Raw genomic sequence first — 20579 nt, forward strand, 5'->3', positions numbered from 1 at the left:
CCGGGCGCCGCTTCGCTTGCGGCCGCGTTTCCTCCGCGGGGCTTCGCGCGCTTTTGCGGCTGTTTCCGATGCTCCGCGCCTCGCCGAGCCGTGCCCGGCGCCGACCGCCCAACCGCGAGCAGCAGGCGGCGTTTCCTTCCCCGAACGACCCGCTCGACGGGATCCCGGCTGCGGGCGGCATGCGCGGCCGCCGCCGCGGGGACACGCGCGGAGGTAAGAGCCCCGCGGCGCCGCGGGGGTCCCGGGCCGCGACGGGAGGCCCGGCAGCGCGGGGGGGGGGGGGGGGGAGAGGGGGCTCCACTCCCGTCCCCGTTTTCCCCCACTGTCCGCGGGGCGGGACGGGACGGGACGGGACGGGGCGGGCGGGGAGCCGGGGCCGCGCGGGCGCCGGGCCACGCTTGCGGAGCCGAGCGGGCTCGGCCGGGGCGACGTGAGTGTTTGTACGGGCTGCGGTGTCCCCCGGCCCTGCCCGCCACCGCCGGGAAACGCCGCGGCCGGCAGGAGGGGCCGGGAGGCGCCTTCCCGCTGCCGGGCGGGCGCCGCTCGCACCGCGGCCGGTGCGCGGGCCGGGCAGGGGTCCGGGCAGGGGTCCGCGCCCGCGGCCAACCGCGCCAACGGCCGCCGAGCGGCCGCCGCCGTCCGCACCGCCAGGCGCTCATTTGCATCTGCGGTCCTATTGGCTGGCTGCCCAGCAAGGCGCCGAAGGCGGCACATTGCCGAGAGGGGATTGGTCGGGCGGGGCGCGGGCGGGGCCGCCCCTCCGCCGCGCCGGGCCCTGCCGCCCGCCGGCGCTGCTCCGCGCGGTGTGCGGGCGCTGCCGGGGCGGGCGGTGCGTGCGGCGCGGGGGCGAGCGCCGCGGCTCGCAGCAAGGAGGGGCGGCAGAGCCCAAACGGGGTCGACTCCCTTCGCCGCGGGGTACTGTTGCTGCTAACGCCGAGAGCCGCTCCGGGGCCGGGGAGCCGCCCCGGCTCTCGCCTGACGCGGCACGGCCCAGGTCCTCGCCGTCCGCTGCCGGGCGCCCCCTCTGCAGGGGAGCAACGTTAGTGGGCGCGGTGGCTCGGTGCTCGCAGGAGCCGCCGCAGAGGAGCCCACCAGGAGCACGAGTTTCCTGGGCTTCCAGTATTTCGTTCTAAACGCCGTGTGCTTTCCATGACAAATTTGCAAGTGAGATGCACAGAATCCTGCAGGCTCTCAGATAACTTTTAATGTTTCATTAAGGCACAACGAAGTGATATGGGTAACTCCAATAATAGTTAATATTTAGAACCTTTAAAGTACTTTGCCTTTCGGTGATGAACACTTGATGGATGAGAAAGAACCTCTGTGTTTCAGAAATAAATGATTCAGTATTATTTTTCTTAATATACTCATTGACCTGATTTTTCTTTCTATCACTTGGCAATTTTTTAATTTTAGATCCCCTGAAAAGTAAGGGGTTTGATAGCCTTGTCCTCTGCAAGGAGTAAAGATACAGGAATCGGGCATGCTTTATCCCATCTGAAAGCCTCATATGTCTCAACTCCAACCACTGCCAGTGATAAAAACAGTATATTCTTAATTTACAGTCAGTTGTTGACTGATCCTTAGAATGGGGTGGAAAACATCAGATGTCTCTCTTTGCAGTAATCCAGGGACAAGAGGAAGAAGCATTCGAGATCTTTTTGCACTAGGGGCAGTTTTGCTCTGCTGTTTTGCTTGGTCTTATTTGCATTTTTAAGCATGGAAACTATATGCGATTTGTTCATCTTTTGTGTTTCCCTGGCAGTTTAAGATTACAAATTCAGGTACAGGTTCTATATCACATGTGACCCCGAAAGGCCACCTGTGAGCTTTTGTGACACAGAACACAGTGAACTGAACAGAGACCACCAGGTGCTTGTCACATAAACAACAATTTCTCTCCTGCAAATAAAAACTTCCCATCTGTTCCATTATTACAGTTTTGACCCACATGCAGAAAACATCTTCATTCATGTACACTGAGTTAGGGGAAATTTGGTGTTTTTCTTTGATTATTCTGGATACCATTTGCAAATAGTCCAAAATATGCAAACATTGTTATGTGTTTTCAGGATGTTGGCTATAATATAGAAAGAAGTACATGCTCAAAGTTTTAATGGCCAATTTATAAAAAGGAATTTTTAAAGTTTGTATAATATGAAAAGTATGATTAAATAAACTCAAACAATCTAAGCAGCAAATTTAAATTGGTCTTTAAAAGCAGTCTTTGAAGCCTGGAAAATTTGTAGCTAGTGTTATGCTTTATCTTTTCTCTCTCTTAAACAGGTTATGTTAAAGTAAAACTTTGCTGCTGCGAGTAGAGATTTTTAACATGAAACTTACTGGAATTGTCTGCATCCAGGAGCACTATGGAGCAATTTTCAACATGGAGAAGAAATTGTTACATGTATCTGGTAATAGAAGATGGTATTTCACTTCATAGGAATAACACAAAATTTATACTGAGTGGGATAGCAACACCCTGGCACCAGACATCTAACTCTAACCTCAGTGGAAATGCTGAAGCACTGAATGAAAAAAGTATGAGAGCAGTGGTGACAGGAGGTGGAGGCTATTTTGGATACAAGCTGGGATGTGCTCTTGCCAACTCAGGAGCTTCTGTTGTCCTGTATGACACAAACAAGCCTATCTGGGAAATTCCCAATGGAGTAGTGTGTATCCAGGTATGGTAAACTGTATTTTTACAATAGTCAAATAACATTAGTTCATTCACCTCTTTCCCATAAAGTCTTACTAGTTTTCACAGAATCCAAATACTCTTAAATGTCAAGAACCTTCTTAAAAGTTTGCATATTCTATGCGGTTTTTTTTGGTCAGCTGGATTTTAATTTGCATCTGAAATAAATATGGAAGGAAAACAATGAAATTTCTAATGCATAGCACAGTAGTTCTCTTTCTTCCTGACTCTGAAATTCTCCTCATGACCAAGTCACTTGATTCCTCTGTGCCTTATTCACCTGTAAAATGAATATTATACTTTTGTATTTCATTGGGGTATTATGAGGCTTAATGAATATTTTTAATGTCCTTTGAGTTTCATGGAAGAAACCTGTTACTATCAACAAATACTAAAATTGGCCTGGTTTTCAGTCCCAGGATGCACAGTAAGTACAACTATGTATATGCATTCCCTCTGTGCTAACCTGCTATATAACAAATGCTAACCTACAGTTTTGAATTCAAGGCCAAATATCTTTTCATATGTATTACAGGCAGATGTCAGGGATTATGATGCCATTTTTGCAGCCTGTGAAGGGGCTGACTGTGTCTTTCATGTAGCTTCATATGGAATGTCAGGAAGAGAGCAAGTGAGTCCAAATAGTTTTTTATTTTTCTGTGTGATTCTCTGCACTGAGTTAGCCTGGGAGACTTGGTGCTGTAACACTGTGTTTTAGACTCTGTCTCTTCAGATTATCCTAAGAGCATGAGTCCATGCCCGTGCTGTTTTGGCGAATTGCTCTGTGCAAACTGATGCTCTAACTGTGGGCAGTCTGGCTATAGTTCAGTTTTTCTGGTTGTAAAATAACTTCCTCACAATTAGAGGCTTAAACAGTTAGAGCCTGTGAGGGATTTTGAGCTGGAAATGGTATTGAAGAGCTCTGTAATACCATGAGGACAGAAGGAGAGGCAAAGGAGGTGGGTTCCTCCACAAAACCTGATCTTTCCCTAAGTCTTTTTACACTGAACTCCTAGCTGTGAGCTCACTGGGAGGAGTGAAGCATGAAGTAAATAATAAATTTACAACAACTGCTGTATGTCAAGTCTTAATTGTTTGCCATTTTAGATAAAATGCTGTAAGGATGTACTTGATTTAGGGCTCTTAGACATATTTTGTATGATTAAAGTTACAAATGCACATTCCCCTTTCTTACCTTATTTAATAAAAAGAACTTTAACAATTACCTTAGCTAGATAGCTAGCTCATTAAAGATTTTTGCAACTGAGCAGTGCATACTTACAGAATTACTCTAGGTACAGCCAAGTGGCCACTGAAGTGCTACTGAAGCATGGATAGTTAACATGTTTCTGCAAGATGCGTAACCACTGGAAATGTGTGTTCAGAAGCATTATGATTCTCTTTGCTTCAGGCTAGCTGGTCTGTAAAAATACAAGAAGAATACAAGTGTCGTTTAAAAGTAATAATTTGACTTCTTGAAGTCTCAATGTCAGTCTAAACAAGCTTTTTTTTAAAAACAAAGCACTAAGCTCATTACTTTTGCTTCATTTGGGGACACTTACAACAGCCACCTAGGGAACTGAAAATGTGTTACTATTCAGAAATGCAGAATTTCTCTATTTTCCTAGCTTCACAGAAAAGAGATTGAAACTGTAAACATTGATGGAACAAAATTCATCATTGATGGTATGTATCTAACCTTGCCTATGGGTGTTGGTATAGCATATCAAAACATACCACTTAGAAAAGAAACATTGGCATACACTGTTTTTCACCAGATACTTTACGTTTTTGGCAGAAGATGGGGAAACATGATTGCTTCTTTTATGTTTGATTCTGCCATAAGGTGGGATACGAGAGCCAGCACTGCAGTGCTGGCTGCTTCAGCTTTTCATAACCATGTCTGACCTCATGTAAGAATCTGTATCCACATAAGGAGCTGACTGTTTCCATGTGTATCTTGCAGCAGTCTGCCTTACTCCTATCAAAATACCTTGTGTACAGGTAGTGGGCAGCCCCTGAGGAAGAAACCCCTCTAGTAGCCTAGTAGAGCTCAGTAGAGCTGAAGCCCCATCCCAGCGCGGTGGTACCAGCCCTCCCAAAGCCACTGTGTTTGCTTACAGTATCCACATCAGAACATGCCACACTATAAAGTACTTGGTTCTCAATTGGTATCTGCCATTTAAATAAGCTTTGCATGTTAAATGATCATAAAATGGAAGGATTTGCTCTTTTAAGATTGGAGAGTTTCTTAGAAAAGACCCATTGCCAGTTCACACAAACTTTTTTTTCCATGTTTCAGTTTCAACTCAACTAATTTACTTAATATTGTCACAGCCTGCAAACAAAGGAACATCCCTAGATTGATATATACCAGTACAGTAAATGTGGTCTTTGGAGGACTTTCTATTGAAGATGGTGATGAGGAAACTGTGCCATATTTCCCTATAGAAAAGGTATTTTGGCTATATTATTTTTTCATGTTTCCTCTTTGTTTACTTGCTCACTTCTGAAAAATCCTGGAATTTTCATGACCATATTTTCCCTGATGCCAGAATCGAGTGCCAAGAAAGAAAAAAATACTCTTTACACTCTTTGTAGATGCTGTTTGCAACCTTAACACAACAGTTTTATGTAAATTTCAAAATTCTTCGTTTGCTATCAAGGCATTGATTTTGGAAAATAACTCATACAGTTTCCCACTAATTTCAACAAAATTCCACTTGAATATAGGGATTGCGTTACATGGTTTGGTGCCTCTATGACCATTTATTATTCATACAATTTATCTGTTTCTCCCTTATTGAAGATGATATATATTCAATATAATGCTGATATGGGACAGCAGGCTATTTTTATATGGTTACATGGCATTTAATTAAAAAACAGAAGGTAGTTCTGGTTGCCTTGCATACTTTTTTTTTTTGTGCGCGTGCGCGTGTGTGTGTTTCTCCTTTCTCCATCCTCTCTCCATCATTACTTCAGTGTTTCATGAAGTAGAGATGGGTAGAAAAAATATTGAGTAATATTTTCCCTGGGAGTGTGCCACAAGAAAGTGAACAGGAGAATTCAGACTAATCATAGTGTCCTCAAAACTTGGCTTCTGACTTTTCCATTACCTTAAAAAGAAATCCAGATTACAAAGTACTGCTCAATTACATTCTTGGCAGCATTCAGAGCATACATATATTTATGACTTCTCAGATAGACTAAAATTAATTAACTGGATTTGCATAAACAAAAATGCTTGCTTACCTTAACAATATGTATGTGTTTTATCCTAAAATAATACCCCACAGCTTCTTAATTTTGAGGTGTTTGTTGCCATCTGCTTTGTAAAAACTAATGGAGAAGAGATGCCTCTCTGCTCTGTTATTTCAAGAATAGGTAAAAACATGATATTTGCTTTTTCTCTGTAGCATGTTGATCATTATTCCAGAACCAAATCAATTGCAGAACAAATGGTACTAGCAGCTAATGGAACTGCACTAGCAGGTACTTTTGTGTTAGCATGAATTTATAGTGGAACTTCTTCTTCTTCTTCTTCTTCTTCTTCCTCTTCTTCTTCTGCCTCCCTAACATACTGCATGAATTTATATCAGTCCTTCAGTGGACAAGATTGTCCAGCAAATATGAAATAAAGTTACCTACCACTCTCCCAACTGTAAGATTTTTTTTCTCTTAAAAATCACTTTTAAATATTTGTAGTTCCCATAGTGCCAACAAAAGCTTTTAATATAGTAGCAGTGAGTTCACTATCTTAATTGAAAAGATGAAGACAGCTTTAAATTAAACAGAAGTGTTTAATGTCACTGTATTACACAACATAAGTAAAAGATGAATGCTGATTCAATCTTTACCCCCCTACAGTTATATATTAAAATCTGAAGAAGGCACCTGATACTACAGCCTGGAATTATTTATTAGTGCTTCCCAAAGTTTTCCATGTTGAGGGAGCCAGTTATACACTTGAATACTTAAGCTCACCTGTGAGATACTATAACTGCCAGTGCAAAACAAATTAATGTAAAGTGCAACATGATTCCATGTGACCAAGTGATACTGAGCTAAATTTAGCTTGTGGACAACTTACCAAAAAGGCTTGCTTCACTTGATACTTGCAGAGTAATATAAAGAGATATAAAGTTATTGATGTGTGTTTCATCCCAGTAGGATTATTGTTTAAAAAAAGGGAGGGGAGGAAGTTTACTTATTTCCTCTTCTGTCAGCAGCTCTGCACATCAAAGACACTAATTTTAGGAGCAATGTACTGTTCTGCATTTCTCAGTAAAATTAGAAGCTTACACTAGTTTATCTGTACAATGAATTCAAATGATTCAGTGGTATTTTGATCAGCCACTGTTCCAAACATCCCATTTTGATTCTGTGCCATAGCAGGATTGAGTATTGTGCATGTTATCAAGATCTTATACTAGTACTATTAAGAACAATTACTAGCAGATGATGAACCAGGTAACTGATATACTTGGGAGATGATATGGATTTTATGATGGTCATTATGTTCTCACACTGAAGTTATATCAAGAGCTTCTACAGCAGTTTCAGTGGGTGCAGGATGTCCTACTGTTAAGAGCCTTTCAGCTCTATCTTGTACTGCTTGTGAGTCACTGTTTTCCTTCAGTAATTTTATGTAACATCAGGTTGGTTTCATTCAACTTTTTTACCAATAACTTGTTCACATCAGCAAACCTATCAATACAGTTGGCATATCTGTTGATTGTTTGGCACAAAGAACTGGTTAGACAAAAGGTTTGAAATATCTAGTAATTCCTAGGAGCCCTACTATGTCAGGGCTTTGAGTGTTGCTGGCAGGAGTTTTCTAGATTTTATCTTACTATTCTGCATGTTGTGATTCTGCCAACACAATACCCAACTATTAATTCAACACTTCTTTGTGAATACTATTTTTTAAGCTGGTGAAACTAATTTATTTCAGAGTAAGTTCCCTAAAGCAGAGCCTTCATACAACATAAAAAAAATGATGATCATGTAGTCATATGAAAATCACTTTAAGAACGGTCTTATACATTCTTCTAGGAGGCGGTATATTCTATACATGTGTTCTTCGCCCACCAGGAATCTATGGACCAGAAGAGCAAAGACACCTGCCACGGCTAGCAGTATGTATTTGAATTTTTTAGTCATCAGAATTTTTTATAAGTGCACAACAGCATCAGTTATTAGTGTTAAGAACTGACTGACCTGCTTATCTGGCAACAATGCAACTGTCTGTTGAAGATATTCTGACTCTTTAACAGGTGCTATATAGTATCTGTAAAGAATGTACGGTATGTTAAAAAAGCCTTTTTTGAAATACAAGCACATGTAAATCCAGCTTTATAGCTTAATGCTTTCTATAATTATAAAGATTCAGGCCAATCTGTGATATTTCAGTTGTCTGTTTGCATGCAACTTAAACCAAATGTTTTAAAATATTAATGAAAAGAGATAGGACAAAATATCTTATTTCCAGTCTCAACCATTAACAGCTTTCACTATCCAATGAAACAAGCTAAGGAGTCGGAAGCACCTTCTAGTACAATAGGTTACTAAAGGACAAACAGCTAAGGTGCTCATGTTTTACTCTTTTTTTTCACTTGCTCCCTTTTAAATTGTAGGGCTAGTACAGTGTTTAGAAAATGATCCGTGCGGAGTTATGAGAGTCAGTTATTTTAAAGGCATCAGTACAATACAAAGTTACATACAGTTTTGATGAAAGAATACATTCAAGCTTACCCCATAATAGATATTTTTGTTTTGTGGCTGAGGTGGGGAATGTTGTTAAAGTCAGCTGAAATCCATTTTGTCATCTTTTAAATATTTTTTTAAATGGCAAATGTCATTTTAGTTAAACTGAAATGTGTTCTTTATACCCAAAAGAAATATTGGCTTTTAAAATTTTCATTTAAAATTTTAAGCTTATTTATTATGAGTCCATTTTAAAGCACTGGGCAACTGACACATTTAGCAGTTTCTAGAATGGACCTATTAAATAAAAAGTGATACTTCTTTACATTGCCTTCTTTTTTTTTTTCCAGCCAAAACTGCTAAATTTGATCCAATTTTGTGAATACTTTTGATCCATTCAGAACTCCATTTTACCTTTCCAGACAACATTTTACTCAGCCTTAAAATATATGTATATTTTTAGAAATTCAGGGTGTACTGTGTTTAAAAGACAGGATTCAGGCAAGATGATAGATTGACAAGTTTGGAAAAAGACATCATGTTTTTATTTACAGACTAAATATAGGCAATGCAAACTTTGCTGGGCTGCTCTTCTGATCTGCCTCAGACCTGCTATCGAGGGATTATTTAGTAGGGATAGAGATAAACTTATTGCTGGACACCTGAGTCTGGGTAATTTAAAAACCTGGGTTTAGAAGGGAAGAGACATTCCAGCAGAATGTCTTCCACCTTCCCAAAATATTTTTCCATAAACCAATGCGTTATATCATAGTACTGATGAATTGTTGGAACAAAATAATTTCTACATCTGTGTAAGAGAATTGCTATAAAATCATTTGTGGGTATATCCTCTGCAAGCGACAGAATTACAGGAAAACCAGGACTGAAAGAGGACCTTGAGAGGTCATGTAGTCCATCTCCCATGCACAAGATCAATTATATTTTGACTATTTCTGACAAATGTCTGTCTAATTCATTCGAACCTCATCCAGTGATGGAGACTGCAATCCCCTGTAGGCAGTCTAGCCTAATTCTTACCTATCAGAAACATTTCCCTATTAGATAACCTAAGTGTATCTCATTGCAATTTACGTCCATTACCACTTACACTATTCAGCACAGATTCACAGAACTGGTTATAATATATTCTTCTCTTGATTCTTTTTAATTGATTTGTGTCTTTTTTTAAAGTGGAGACAAAAAATACATTTGGATGGACGAGAAAGCATAGTGTACCTCACTTAAAAATGCAGCTTGCTGTGGTTTTATGTTTGTGTCTACAGAAGAATATTGAGAGAGGGCTACTTAGCTTCAAGTTTGGGGATCCTTCTGCTAAGATGAACTGGGTGCATGTGGAGAACCTTGTACAAGCCCAAATCCTAGCTGCTGATGCTCTCACTCCTGAAAAGAACTACATAGCTGTAAGTAAACAATAAAAACACCACAGCTTCATTTTTACAGTGGATCCAGCAGGGTTATTGCAGTAACAGTAATTGTTTGTATCATGGTCCTTTAGCATATATTGTCTGTATTTTTGATTGACAAATATGCCCTAACAGTATGGTACCAGGCAGCACTGGCTGTGTAGTGTGTTAGTAGTTGGAAGATTCAGTTCATTTTCTTTAAGAGTATCTCCTTCTTTGCATTTTTATATTATATTTGCCATTTCTGGAAGAGGAGCAAAGAATATCTGATATGTCAGAAACAAAATTGGAAATTCTGGCAAATTTATCCCCTATTTCCACTGTACATAGATCCAAACTTAATATTCTGAACTGTGATAATCAGTTCTTCCCATACCATACGTAAGTAAGAGCTGTCATCTCAGCACAGCTGAGATTTCACATATTTATTTCAAGAGTAGTTGCAACTGTTTTCCTCATTGTAAATACACTTTTCTGTCTGACTGAGAACTACCCTTAAAAGTATATTAGAAAGATTTTCAGAGTAGATTAAACTACTTTTTCTATAACTCTAAAAGCAAAATGGAAAGAGGTAACTTACACCTTGGTTACACAGATGGAGTCATGTGGATTTCAGCGAGCCTTACCTAGACTGAGAGCAGAACATATTCCACCATTTAATGAGTACATTTAACGGCACAAATTCTATGTGGCACCACTCTAAGTGCAGTTGGTAATCTCAGTAAAATCAGTATAGTCATTCTTTACAGGCACACCTGTAATAAATAATTCATAGCAAAGTATGTTAATCACATAAACCACTTCTCTATCAATTTCATTGCACGTAGAAGGGAAACCAGTTGGAACACAATGCAGGTAGTTTGTTGATTTGTATGTACATCTATGTGCTTTTTATATTGCTATATCATTTTTTAATTATTAAATCTGTTTATAAGGGGTGAGATAAAGAAAAGAAGTCAACATATATGCAGGATTATTTTTACTAACATGTTTCTTCTCTACCTCTTTAACAGAGTGGTCAGGTGTATTTCATTAATGATGGTGAAAAATTCAACCTTTTTGAATGGTTAACTCCACTAGTACGTACAAGATATACTTTAAATACATTAATTTCTTGGACGGTATACAACTATGGCTTCTGTGTGCATGCTAGGTATTTGGTATGTTCGCTTTAGGTGCAAGAGTGCTGTTCTGAATGTGGGCTTAATTCCTGCCTGAATTTCAGCGTGATCAGCGCTGTAAAAAGACTACCTAAAATATAACATAAGGCCAAAGGTCCATCTGAACCAGTATCCTCTTTCAAGTAGCCTTTATGGCATCTTCATTTCTTGGGCATTCATCTGTTAACAGTGAATATTTTGGGGGCACAAAAAAATACAAATCCTAATTATTAATCTGTAATATATATTATTTTCAAAAGATCATTTTGCTGTTAGTGAAGGGCTCAAAACCATAAAAATGTCACAAAGTTAAATTGGGTATCACTGCACCACAATACTTGGGTCAATTTTTATAATCCTTTTTTCCCCATCTTTTAAGGCAAAGAGGGACGAGGGATTATTTCTCACATAGACTGCCATTTGAAAATTACATCGTTTCTGCATGTGACATTTAACTGGAAACCCCTGAAGAAAGAAAAGCTAAATCGTAACAGCAAAGATGCATTTTTCTGTTTTATCACTAAATATTTCCACAAATATCCTCTATACTGAAACTTTAAAACTTGTTTGAGGTTTCTACTTTGTTTTTTTAATCACTATTTTTTTTAATCCCTCTCAGTTTGAAAGATTAGGTTGCAGTAAACCATGGATACGTATTCCTACTTCCTTAGTTTATGCATCAGGTAAAAATATTTTATTAACACTTCTCCCTGTGCTGCCCACGTTACCCCCATTTCTTATTGCAATATAATTATTAATTAAGGTTTTTTTAATTTCCCCACAATTTTTATTTTCATGTATAAAAATAATATGCATAATTTTTATTTTTCTGTATAAAAAGAATATGCTTTGGGCTCATCTAGTATACAGCAGTTAGGGGTGAAGTTCAGCTCTATGCAGCATGCTTAAAACCAGAATATTTAGTCCCACTATAATATTGGTCCCACTAATATGTGTTTTAAATCCTTACCAGATGTATAACTCTGTGGAGTTAGTTATATAGCAAGTTAGATGTAAAATTCTCTGATTCATGAGATATGCTGAAGAGTGTCTGCTTTACTTACGTGGATTAATTTCTTATTCTCCTATACCCAACACCCTCTCCAAAATCAACCTCCACGTGCAACTAAGAACCCAACTTTGCATGGCTTGTCGTTACCACATTTTTGTGATGTCCCATGATCTTTTCACTAGAACTACCACCACCGCCCTGAAACCTTTTCACACATGCCCCCGGTTCAGTCTGACTGAAGTATGAAAGATTAAATCCAACTCTGTGTAAGCAAGTAGTCCTGTCAACGTTAGTATGGTGCCCAGGGCCCTCAGGCGTGCAATTATCCTTCCCTGTAAATACAGGGTGAGATATGCTGAAGTCATGATGCTATAGCCATTTACGATTCTTACCTCAAGTAGTGATCTTTTGTTATGCAGCAATAATAATGGAATATCTTCATCTGATGCTGAAACCATTTGTTGAATTATCACCTCTGCTGACCAGAAATGAGGTAACGTGCTTGTTTATACCAGCTCCTTAATTCTCACAGGATGCACATGTTATACTGAGGCACAATTTGAGCTTGTCAGCAGACAAATTTCCGCAGTACTTCTTCAGCCTCCAGTTTTCAAGGAGGTATGTCAGGTGCATTTTAGGCAATATGTCATGTTTGTTATCGTAACTTTGAGAAGAAAGATAAGAGCTTATGCTTGCAATTTGGGAGAGGCTGCTTCAGTTCTTCCTTCCTTGGCCCAGTAGCCTATATGGCCTTGGCTGGCCAGATGCAACCTAATTTTTGAAGGTATTTAGGCTTTTATCTGTATCCTTAGGTACACAAACAAGAGTACAGAACAGTGTGTGTGGATGTTTTAAAGACTAGAAGATACTACTTTGCAGCCTTTGCTTCCTCTTTGGGCTTTCAAGATCCTCCTCTTGGGTGAACAGTTTGAAGGACAATGTGAGATATGTCAATAGGACATGGTGTTTTTAATCTTCCTTTAACTGGATCTTTACTACCATTTACAGACTTTGGTTCGGTTTCCTGCGTATTCATATCTGTGGGTTTTTTTCCCCTGTAGGTACAGAACATTTCCATAACCCACACGTTTCGCATAGACAAGGCACGGCACCAGCTGGGCTACAACCCGGAGAAGTTTGCGTTTGCCGATTCTGTGGACCACTACATTAAAACAAGACCAGAAGCCCCGAATCATCACGCCTTCCTCAAAGTTTTGCTTTCTTTAATGGTTAGTTTAAGTTTGATCTTTCTTTCTTTAAGATTTGATGGCCTTTCGGTTTTGCATTTTTTCAGAGAAACGCACCACTGACTTGCGTAACCGGCGCGCAGCCAGTGACAGCACTGCTGCCGCGGATCGCTCCCGTCGCCGCGCTACCCACTGGCCCCAACGCAGCAAACGGGCAGTTACTTTTCAGACTTAACAAAATTTTGGCCTATCAGTAGCCGTTCTTAAGCAGTAAAGCACAGTGAAGGCCAAAGACCATCACTGAAACACACCGGAGCCGCGACTGTTGGATGTTTGTCTCGCACGAAGGAATCCTCCCGCACTGCCGGCTCACGTGGCGGAGCGGCCGCGGGGGGCGCGGGGCCGCCGCCGCGAACGGCCGGGTCGGGCGCCTGTAACGGCCGCGCGGGGCGGCGCGCGCTGCGTGGCTCCGTGTGGTGATTTGCTGGTGTCACTGCGCGCGGCGGGAAATAAAACGCACGTGCAATTGCTGCGCTCGGTCCTGTGCTGTGGCACCTTCCCCCCGCCCCAGGGCGGGTCCCCGGGCTCCGCGACAGGCGGCGCCGGGCCCTCCGCGGCGAGGCTGCCCCCGGACGGCGCGGGAAGCCGGAGCGGCTGCTGAAAGCGCCATTTCCGACCCCCTTCGAAGCCGGTCGGTATGTAACGGCGCGGAGCCGCCTTTCCCGGCGGATCGTGTTTTTTAATGTTTCCCGGCCGCCCACCCTGCGCGCGGCCCTGCCGGCGCCCTGGCCCGGCCTCCGCCGCGGCCCCCTCCGCTCCCCAGCCCGCCGCCGCCTCGCTCCCGGGGGCGGCGGCGAAAATGGAGCCACCATGGCGGCGACAAAAAACTTCTTGGCAGCGGTGGGATTCGAACCCACGCCATCGAAATGACTGGAGCCTAAATCCAGCGCCTTAGACCACTCGGCCACGCTACCGCCTGGGTGCTCACCCGCCCGCGAGGCCCCTATGAGGAGGGCGGCGCGCCCGCGGTTTCCCCCCACCGCCCCTGCTGCCCCACGTGCGCGCTCGTTCTCGCAACGCCCTTCGGCGCCGCCGCCAACCCCGGGGGAACGCCATTAACGCAAGCGGCTCGGCCTCCGCCGCAGCGCTGCCGCCTCCAGGCTGCCGGAGCGCCTCGCAGCCTCCCCGCGCCCGGCAGGTGGCGCCGCCGCAGCGCGGCCGCTGCCCGCCGCGACCCCTGACCCCAACGGCCGCCGGGCGGCGTGGCGCGGAGCCGCGTTGCGCGAGCGCCCCCTGCGAGCGGCCCCTGCCGGCAGAGGGGCATCCGGGGCGGCGCGGCTCCCTCGCACGCGGGGCGCCCTCGCCTCGGGCCCGCGAGGCCCCTCGCGGTTGACGGTTGGCGCCGTCGCGCGCCCGCCCGCCCGCGCCCCCTTCTCACGGGCGCCGCGCGGCGGGGCCGAAGCCCCCGTTCTTCCCGCCGAGCCGGGGCGGACTCCCGGCCCTGCAGCGCCGCTCCCGCCGCTGCGGAGCCGCTGACCTTCCCGCGCAGCCGCCGACCTGGCACCATAGCACGGCTTCAGCTGGAGCGCTCCCACCGCAGGCGGGAGGCCCCTGGCTCTTCGTGCCGCCCGGCTTGGTCGATATAAAGCCGCCGAGGCTGGCGCAAAGCGCAGCGGGCAGCCTGGGCCGTCTGCACCGGCAGCGCGGGGTGTTCTGCTCAGCTGCCGCCGAGCTGGGCCCGGTGCGTGCAGAGGCCCTTCCACCCCACGGAGGGAGCTGGATTTAGCAAACTGGGGCTGTCGTTGGTGAGTAGAAAGTCGAATGCTCTTATTACGAGAGGCCTGCCTTGAGCAAGGAAATTGGTCTGATTTCTTTTTGGAGAGCGCTAAAAACTTCAGGGCTAACTGCTGGGCAGTTAAAACCCTAATACAGAGAAATTATGTCTACCTTTGCTGTTTTTCCCCATAGGAAGTCCAGCACTGGTGCTCAAGGAAGCTTTATGCGAGTATGTTATGCGCCTGCCTTATGGCTCAAACAAGGTTTATGACCCAATGGATTTACTGTATAAGAAAAGACCAGCACAGATGTATATAGGCACAAATTGTTCAGGAAATTAAATTATTTACAGGCAATTATTCATCCAGATTTTCAAACTAATCCAGAGCAAAACTGCTCTAAAAGTTAATGTTGTGTGGGATGTGCTTTCCTTTTTCCTTTCAAGAACTGTCGTTCTCCAGAACAGCAGTTTCTAAACAGAACCTCATTTAACATGAGCACGCAGGAACTCTGCAGGCTTCCCTGCTATTGGAAAAACATGTATGCACTGCTGAGCATATTAAATGAAAGCGTAATATGCTAGACTTGCAGATTATTAGTTTCCCATTTTTAATTTACTTTTAATGTTTTCAAGCAAAAAATGTGAATCAAACTCCTTAAGTGTTAAGGTTATAGCAAGTAGTGTGTAAATAGAAAACCAAAATTACAAGATAAAGCATGTCTGGGATAATATTATCTAATTTTTAATTTCAGTATATGTCTTGCTCAACATTTTATTAAACACTTTTCCATCACCGATTGTCCTTTTAAGACCATTACAGAGAAGAGAAGTAAAAATGTAACCCTGAGAAGTACAGCCTTGCATCAGGTTGCCAAAGCTGGCTTAGTTGAAAGCAATGTGTAAATGCAAGCAAATGTGTAGCTTGAGCCAGTGTAACCTAATTGTATTCCTAAACTAGCAAAATGCTCTCAGTGAGCATATATTACATAATACAGCTGCATGCCATCAGGTCAATTTTAGTCCCAAAATAAGCTGTGTATTTAAATAATTTTAAAGCCAGTTACTCATGTGATTTGTTCTTCATATAGTTGTGCTCATATATCACACTAGTTACGATATTCTGCCATTACCAGTGCCCTACGATAGCAGGTGGTGATCTTCTTTTAATGATTATCAATGCACTTTTGTGCAGTGAGAACAGGGCATCCGGCCTCAGCCAGCCTGCCTAACTAGTCTGACAGGTCTGCCCTCTTCCCCGGCCTTGCCGGAAGGCATCCGGGAAGGCAAGGCATCCAGGAAGGCATCCCTCCCCACACCGCTCCGTGTGCATCCGTGCCCTGCTCAGCTCCAGCATGCTCAGGGCACGATGGACTGACTGCCTGAGAACTGGGGATATACACTGGTGGGGTGAAAGAGCTCTGTTACTGATAACCGTTAATATTTACAGCACTGATCGCTAGCTGGGAGATGAATAGTACCTCAGAAGTTTTCTTCACAATCCATAAATATTGTAAATGTGTTTAATTAAACTTAACTTCTGCAGGAATTTTTGAGGCTACCCAGAAATGTGCCTGTAGCAGGGAGCATTAAGCAATGGCTCAATCTAGTCTCTGCATTACAGTCCCGAGTGAAACCTGCACCCTCAGATTGCAGCCAGTGAGAGAGAAAATTACAGGTATCACGGAGTCATGGGCTGCACTCCAGCACGTGCATACGCATTCGTATGCACACGCTCTTTTTCCCAGTCCCCAAATTAAGCTTCGGTTTAATTTACTTAAGTAATCTGGGGGGGGGAGGAGTTTGGCAGACAGAGCGTGTACTCTGCATGTTTTCAATTAAATATTAGCAGTCTTCTCCCTGAAGATTATCTCAGCACTAATATTTGCAACATCATTTCTATTTCGGTTACTCCTTTTTTGGCTGCTAGGCTTGCCAGATAGAGCAGAGGTTGTGCACTTCTTCCGTCCTGTTTGTGAGGCCACAGGAGACTATCAGTCTGTATTAAGTATATATTAATATTTTCAGTCTTGATTTTGTAACACCTACTCATGGTAAATGACACTAATGAGGATTAGGTACATGAGTAAGATCCAGTAAAAGTGGCAGACTCTCAGCAGACTGCCAAGGCATACAATTAGGCCAGAATTAGTTTATACTAATTTCCATGTAACCCATAAAAAGGTGAGGAGCTTTATTTAAAATTTCCACAAATTTTAGCTTGAGGAAAAGCTTAAACATGGACTCTTTCAACTCAGTAAGTGAATGGTTCAGGGGAAAAAAAGTGAGCGTGGGTGCTTCGAGGAGTACTTATTTGAAATCTTTGCTGCATATTTCTACCATTTCCCATGGGGAAATTAAGTGTTATACAGTTTAATTCGGCAGAAGAGCCGACCCAGCAGAAACAGAGGTGAAAGAAAATTAAAAAGCTGCTTCCTGTTATCAGCAGAGCACGTGAAAACCTGTTTTCCATCACAACCTCTCTCCCTCCAGCCCCTGGGCCTCTCCCGTGTCTCACACCTGACCTAACGGGGCCAGCTCGGGTCTTTCTCCTCAACGCGTTTCCAGTTTTCTCACAGAAAAAGCAAATACCTGGGAGACTTCCCCCCCCGGCGGGGCCCGTGAGGGGGGGTGGAGGCCCCGGCCCCGCCCCCCCGGCTGCCAGCGCGATGGCGCTGCGGGCGGGGGGGGGGCGGTGCTCGGCGGCGCCCCCTGCGGCGGCGCACGGCGCTGCGGGCGGGGGGGGCGGTGTCACAGCGCCCCCTGCAGCAGCGCGGCGGCGCACGGCGCTGCGGGCGGGGGGGGCGGTGCTCGGCGCTGCCCCCCGCGGCGGCGCACGGCGCTGCGGGCGGGGAGGCGCCGCTTCCCGCTTCGTGTCGCCTCGCCGCCTCAGCAGGGCGGCTGCGCGCGCGCCCGCCCGCGGGAGGCCGGGCGGCGGCGGCGGCGCCCTGCACCGGCCGCGCAGGCGGGTGCCGGCTGCAGCCCGGTAGGTGCCTTGGCGGGGAGGGGGCCGGGGCCGCGCTGCGCGTCGCCGCCCGCGGGACCTCGCCCGGCGCCTCCGCGGCCCGGGCCTGGCGCTGCCCGGCGGCACCTCAGCGGCGCGTCCCCTCGGGGCGGAGGCCGGAGGACGGGACGTTTTCGGCAGCGAAGACTGCTGGAATTGCGCGTAGCGGTGGGGATCGCGCTCGGTGAAACGGTGCTTGGAGCCTTTAACAGGCGGACGTCGGAGCCCTGGGTTTCTCGCAGTGCCCTAGAAATGCTAGCCGAGTATTCGGGGTTAGGCTGCGCTCGCCAATTTGTGCCTGGAGGTAACAGCCTCGTCTTGATGCGTTCCCAGGAGAGCGCAATTAATTTCAGTAATGCTCGGTGACAGCAGGGCGCACCCGGTTCAAATGTCCTGCGATTCCGTTTCTGCCTGTCCAGTAGCACAATAACAGAACGGCGCTCCTATTTCTAATGGACGTAATGTGCTGGCAGTGGAGTAGAAACGTCTGTGGGCTGGCTAAAGAATTATTTTAATACACAGTTACAAGCTGTAAAAATCCTTTAGTTCTGTTAATATTTGGATAACTTTTCCGATGTCTTCATGTAAACAAAAGAGCATCAAGTTGACAACTTGAAGTACTGAGCAAACAATTACACAAAAGCCCGTTACAGTTAGTTGTTCAGTGCATTTAAAGCTAGTTGAAGTATCAAGGCTATTAATGGTAATAGAAGGCTGCTGTAAAGTTAACTGGATGTCACTTTTCCATGCTTTTATATCTTGGTGTTTTGGCTAATACTAACACAGTATTCATGTAATGTTATATCCTGTTTGGCAGAACAGATGTACATCAGTAAGGTCATTTCTGTGCTTTACTGCTCGCAGCTCTAATAACCGTTTGTTTGTTTGAGGCTGCAGCGTGTTTCTTTGCACAGGATTTTGGGCCTCGAGTGGTTCGTACTCGAAACTGTCACAGATGAACTGTCCCTTTCAGCTCTTGAATTTTGCATCCTTGTTGTCTGCTGCTCTCTGGCTAATGCACTGCATTATCCCAGCTGCGTGTGCAGACAGACGGGGTGTGATTTGTACCAGTGTTTGTAGTAGTGATGCAGCAACGCTGGAAGGTGCTGCAGATAAGGATTTCTAATTAGAAGATCTTTAGTGGGTAAGACCAGATTTGTCAGAGGTAGTTAGTGAGTTCAGACATTGCTCGCTTGCTCGCTCTTTTTTTTTTTTTTTTTAAATCTCATGTTTTATCAGAGCTGCTAACTCGACTCACTGTACCTGTTTCCCCGTCTGTGTCTGGTGAAGTTGTTTGCTTCACGTGGCTCGGGTAGGTGTTTTGGAAGAGCAGTAATTCTGTAATGTACTGTAGAGCAGTGACATGGTGGTGGGGTTGTTCTGGAATACGTTACATAGCTTTGTGGTTGTAGTTTGTAAAGATGATAATGGCAGTAATGCTTTGTAAGGTGAGCCTGGGTAGCTGCTGGAGTTAAGCTTCAAATCTGTATTTTAAAAGGATGTTAATCTAAAAAATCCAGTTTCTCTCTTAAAACAAAGTGCTTGTTACTTTTACAAGTGTACTAGATGGCTTCAGCCGATGTGGTATTAAACCAAAAGGAATTCAGTATTTTACCTGAGAGAAGGATTCGTTCTTGCTTTATAAGTGACCGTACAAAAGAAGCCTAAACTTCTTTCCTAGGCCAGCCCCTGTTCTGGGCTAAAGCCGTGCAGAGGACTGTGTCTGAGCTGAAACAGGCACCGAGAAACAGCTGGGGATACTCCTGTCATCCCTCTTCTGCTGGTTAGGGCACTCCTATCTCTTAGCTCTCTGGGATAAATTAAGGCAGGTTTCGATGTCGGGGCTGCTGTGGGGTCTTGCTGCAGGGTCCTGTCAAACCAACAGCATTTCTGTAACAGCAGGCACCCTGCAAAAATGAGTCATGTTTTACCAGCACCGTGGTGTGAATTTTTCCCTCTGTTTATCTGTGTTTGCATTTGCACTGTGTGTGACAACAGAGTGTTTTTTTCTCACAGCTAGCCTTCCCGTGTTGGTAGTGTGGCACTTGGACATAATGGCAGGAAAAAGAAAAATATTTCAGACAGGCATCTCAAAAGCTGAAAAATTGGTAGAGAAGCAGATTTAACAACCATGTTTTAAATTGTCTTCATTTTGAATTACATAGCACTAGTTTGATAAAAAAGGAATAAATCTTCAAGATTGATTGGAGTAAGTAGTTAAAATTACAGGTTGTGTGTGATAATCCAGGTTTGCAGGCTAGATTCAGTGCAGTGTGATTCTCTCTGCTACTTAGCCCTAGGAAACTTTTCTTAAGGTTATTAAAGATTAAGTGATCAAAAGGTAGCAGCAGTAGTAACAGAGATTCCTAGATAGTATGGCTTTATGCCGTAATGTAAAAGCACAGAATATAAACCTTGGGATGGAGCTCAGGCTTTTTCTAGGACTTTTGGTCAAAACTTCTAAGGCTTAGAACAGTGTTTGTGTAGCTAAAGTCTGGTTACTGTCCTCACGTAATACGGTCCTTAAAATAGAATTCAGTTCTTAGTAAATACGCCTGCAAAGTAAAGACCACAAGTCCTTTGAAAGAAATATCATTCCAAGAACAACTGA

At 44.4% G+C, this 20579-nt stretch overlaps 2 protein-coding genes and 1 non-coding gene across 6 annotated transcripts in view; 2 read left to right on the forward strand and 1 right to left on the reverse strand.

Moving 5' to 3' along the window:
- Positions 1-2332: 2332 nt before the first annotated feature.
- On the forward strand, positions 2333-13632 carry LOC106491323 (putative short-chain dehydrogenase/reductase family 42E member 2). The gene is given in 12 exon segments (XM_013950888.2): positions 2333-2434; positions 2436-2684; positions 3234-3329; positions 4327-4384; positions 5036-5154; positions 6118-6193; positions 7757-7839; positions 9691-9828; positions 10845-10910; positions 11611-11674; positions 12423-12496; positions 13065-13632. Coding segments are annotated over 12 exon segments (1374 nt in total). The 3' UTR covers positions 13314-13632.
- Positions 13633-14082: 450 nt separating this feature from the next.
- Positions 14083-14164, reverse strand: TRNAL-UAG (transfer RNA leucine (anticodon UAG)). The gene has a single exon. It is a non-coding gene; the product is annotated as a tRNA-Leu (tRNA).
- Positions 14165-14922: 758 nt separating this feature from the next.
- Positions 14923-20579, forward strand: part of EEF2K (eukaryotic elongation factor 2 kinase) — a 36728-nt gene continuing 31071 nt past the window's right edge. For 3 of the 4 annotated variants that reach the window (XM_067306050.1, XM_067306053.1, XM_067306052.1), the window contains exon 1: positions 14923-14995. The gene's annotated coding sequence lies outside the window, so the exon portion shown is untranslated. Of the gene's footprint in view, positions 14996-17898; positions 17951-20579 lie in introns of those variants that run through there. The other variant, XM_067306051.1, reaches the window with a different exon arrangement.

This window comes from Apteryx mantelli, chromosome 16, assembly GCF_036417845.1.
Source record: "Apteryx mantelli isolate bAptMan1 chromosome 16, bAptMan1.hap1, whole genome shotgun sequence".
Lineage (NCBI taxonomy): Eukaryota > Metazoa > Chordata > Aves > Apterygiformes > Apterygidae > Apteryx > Apteryx mantelli.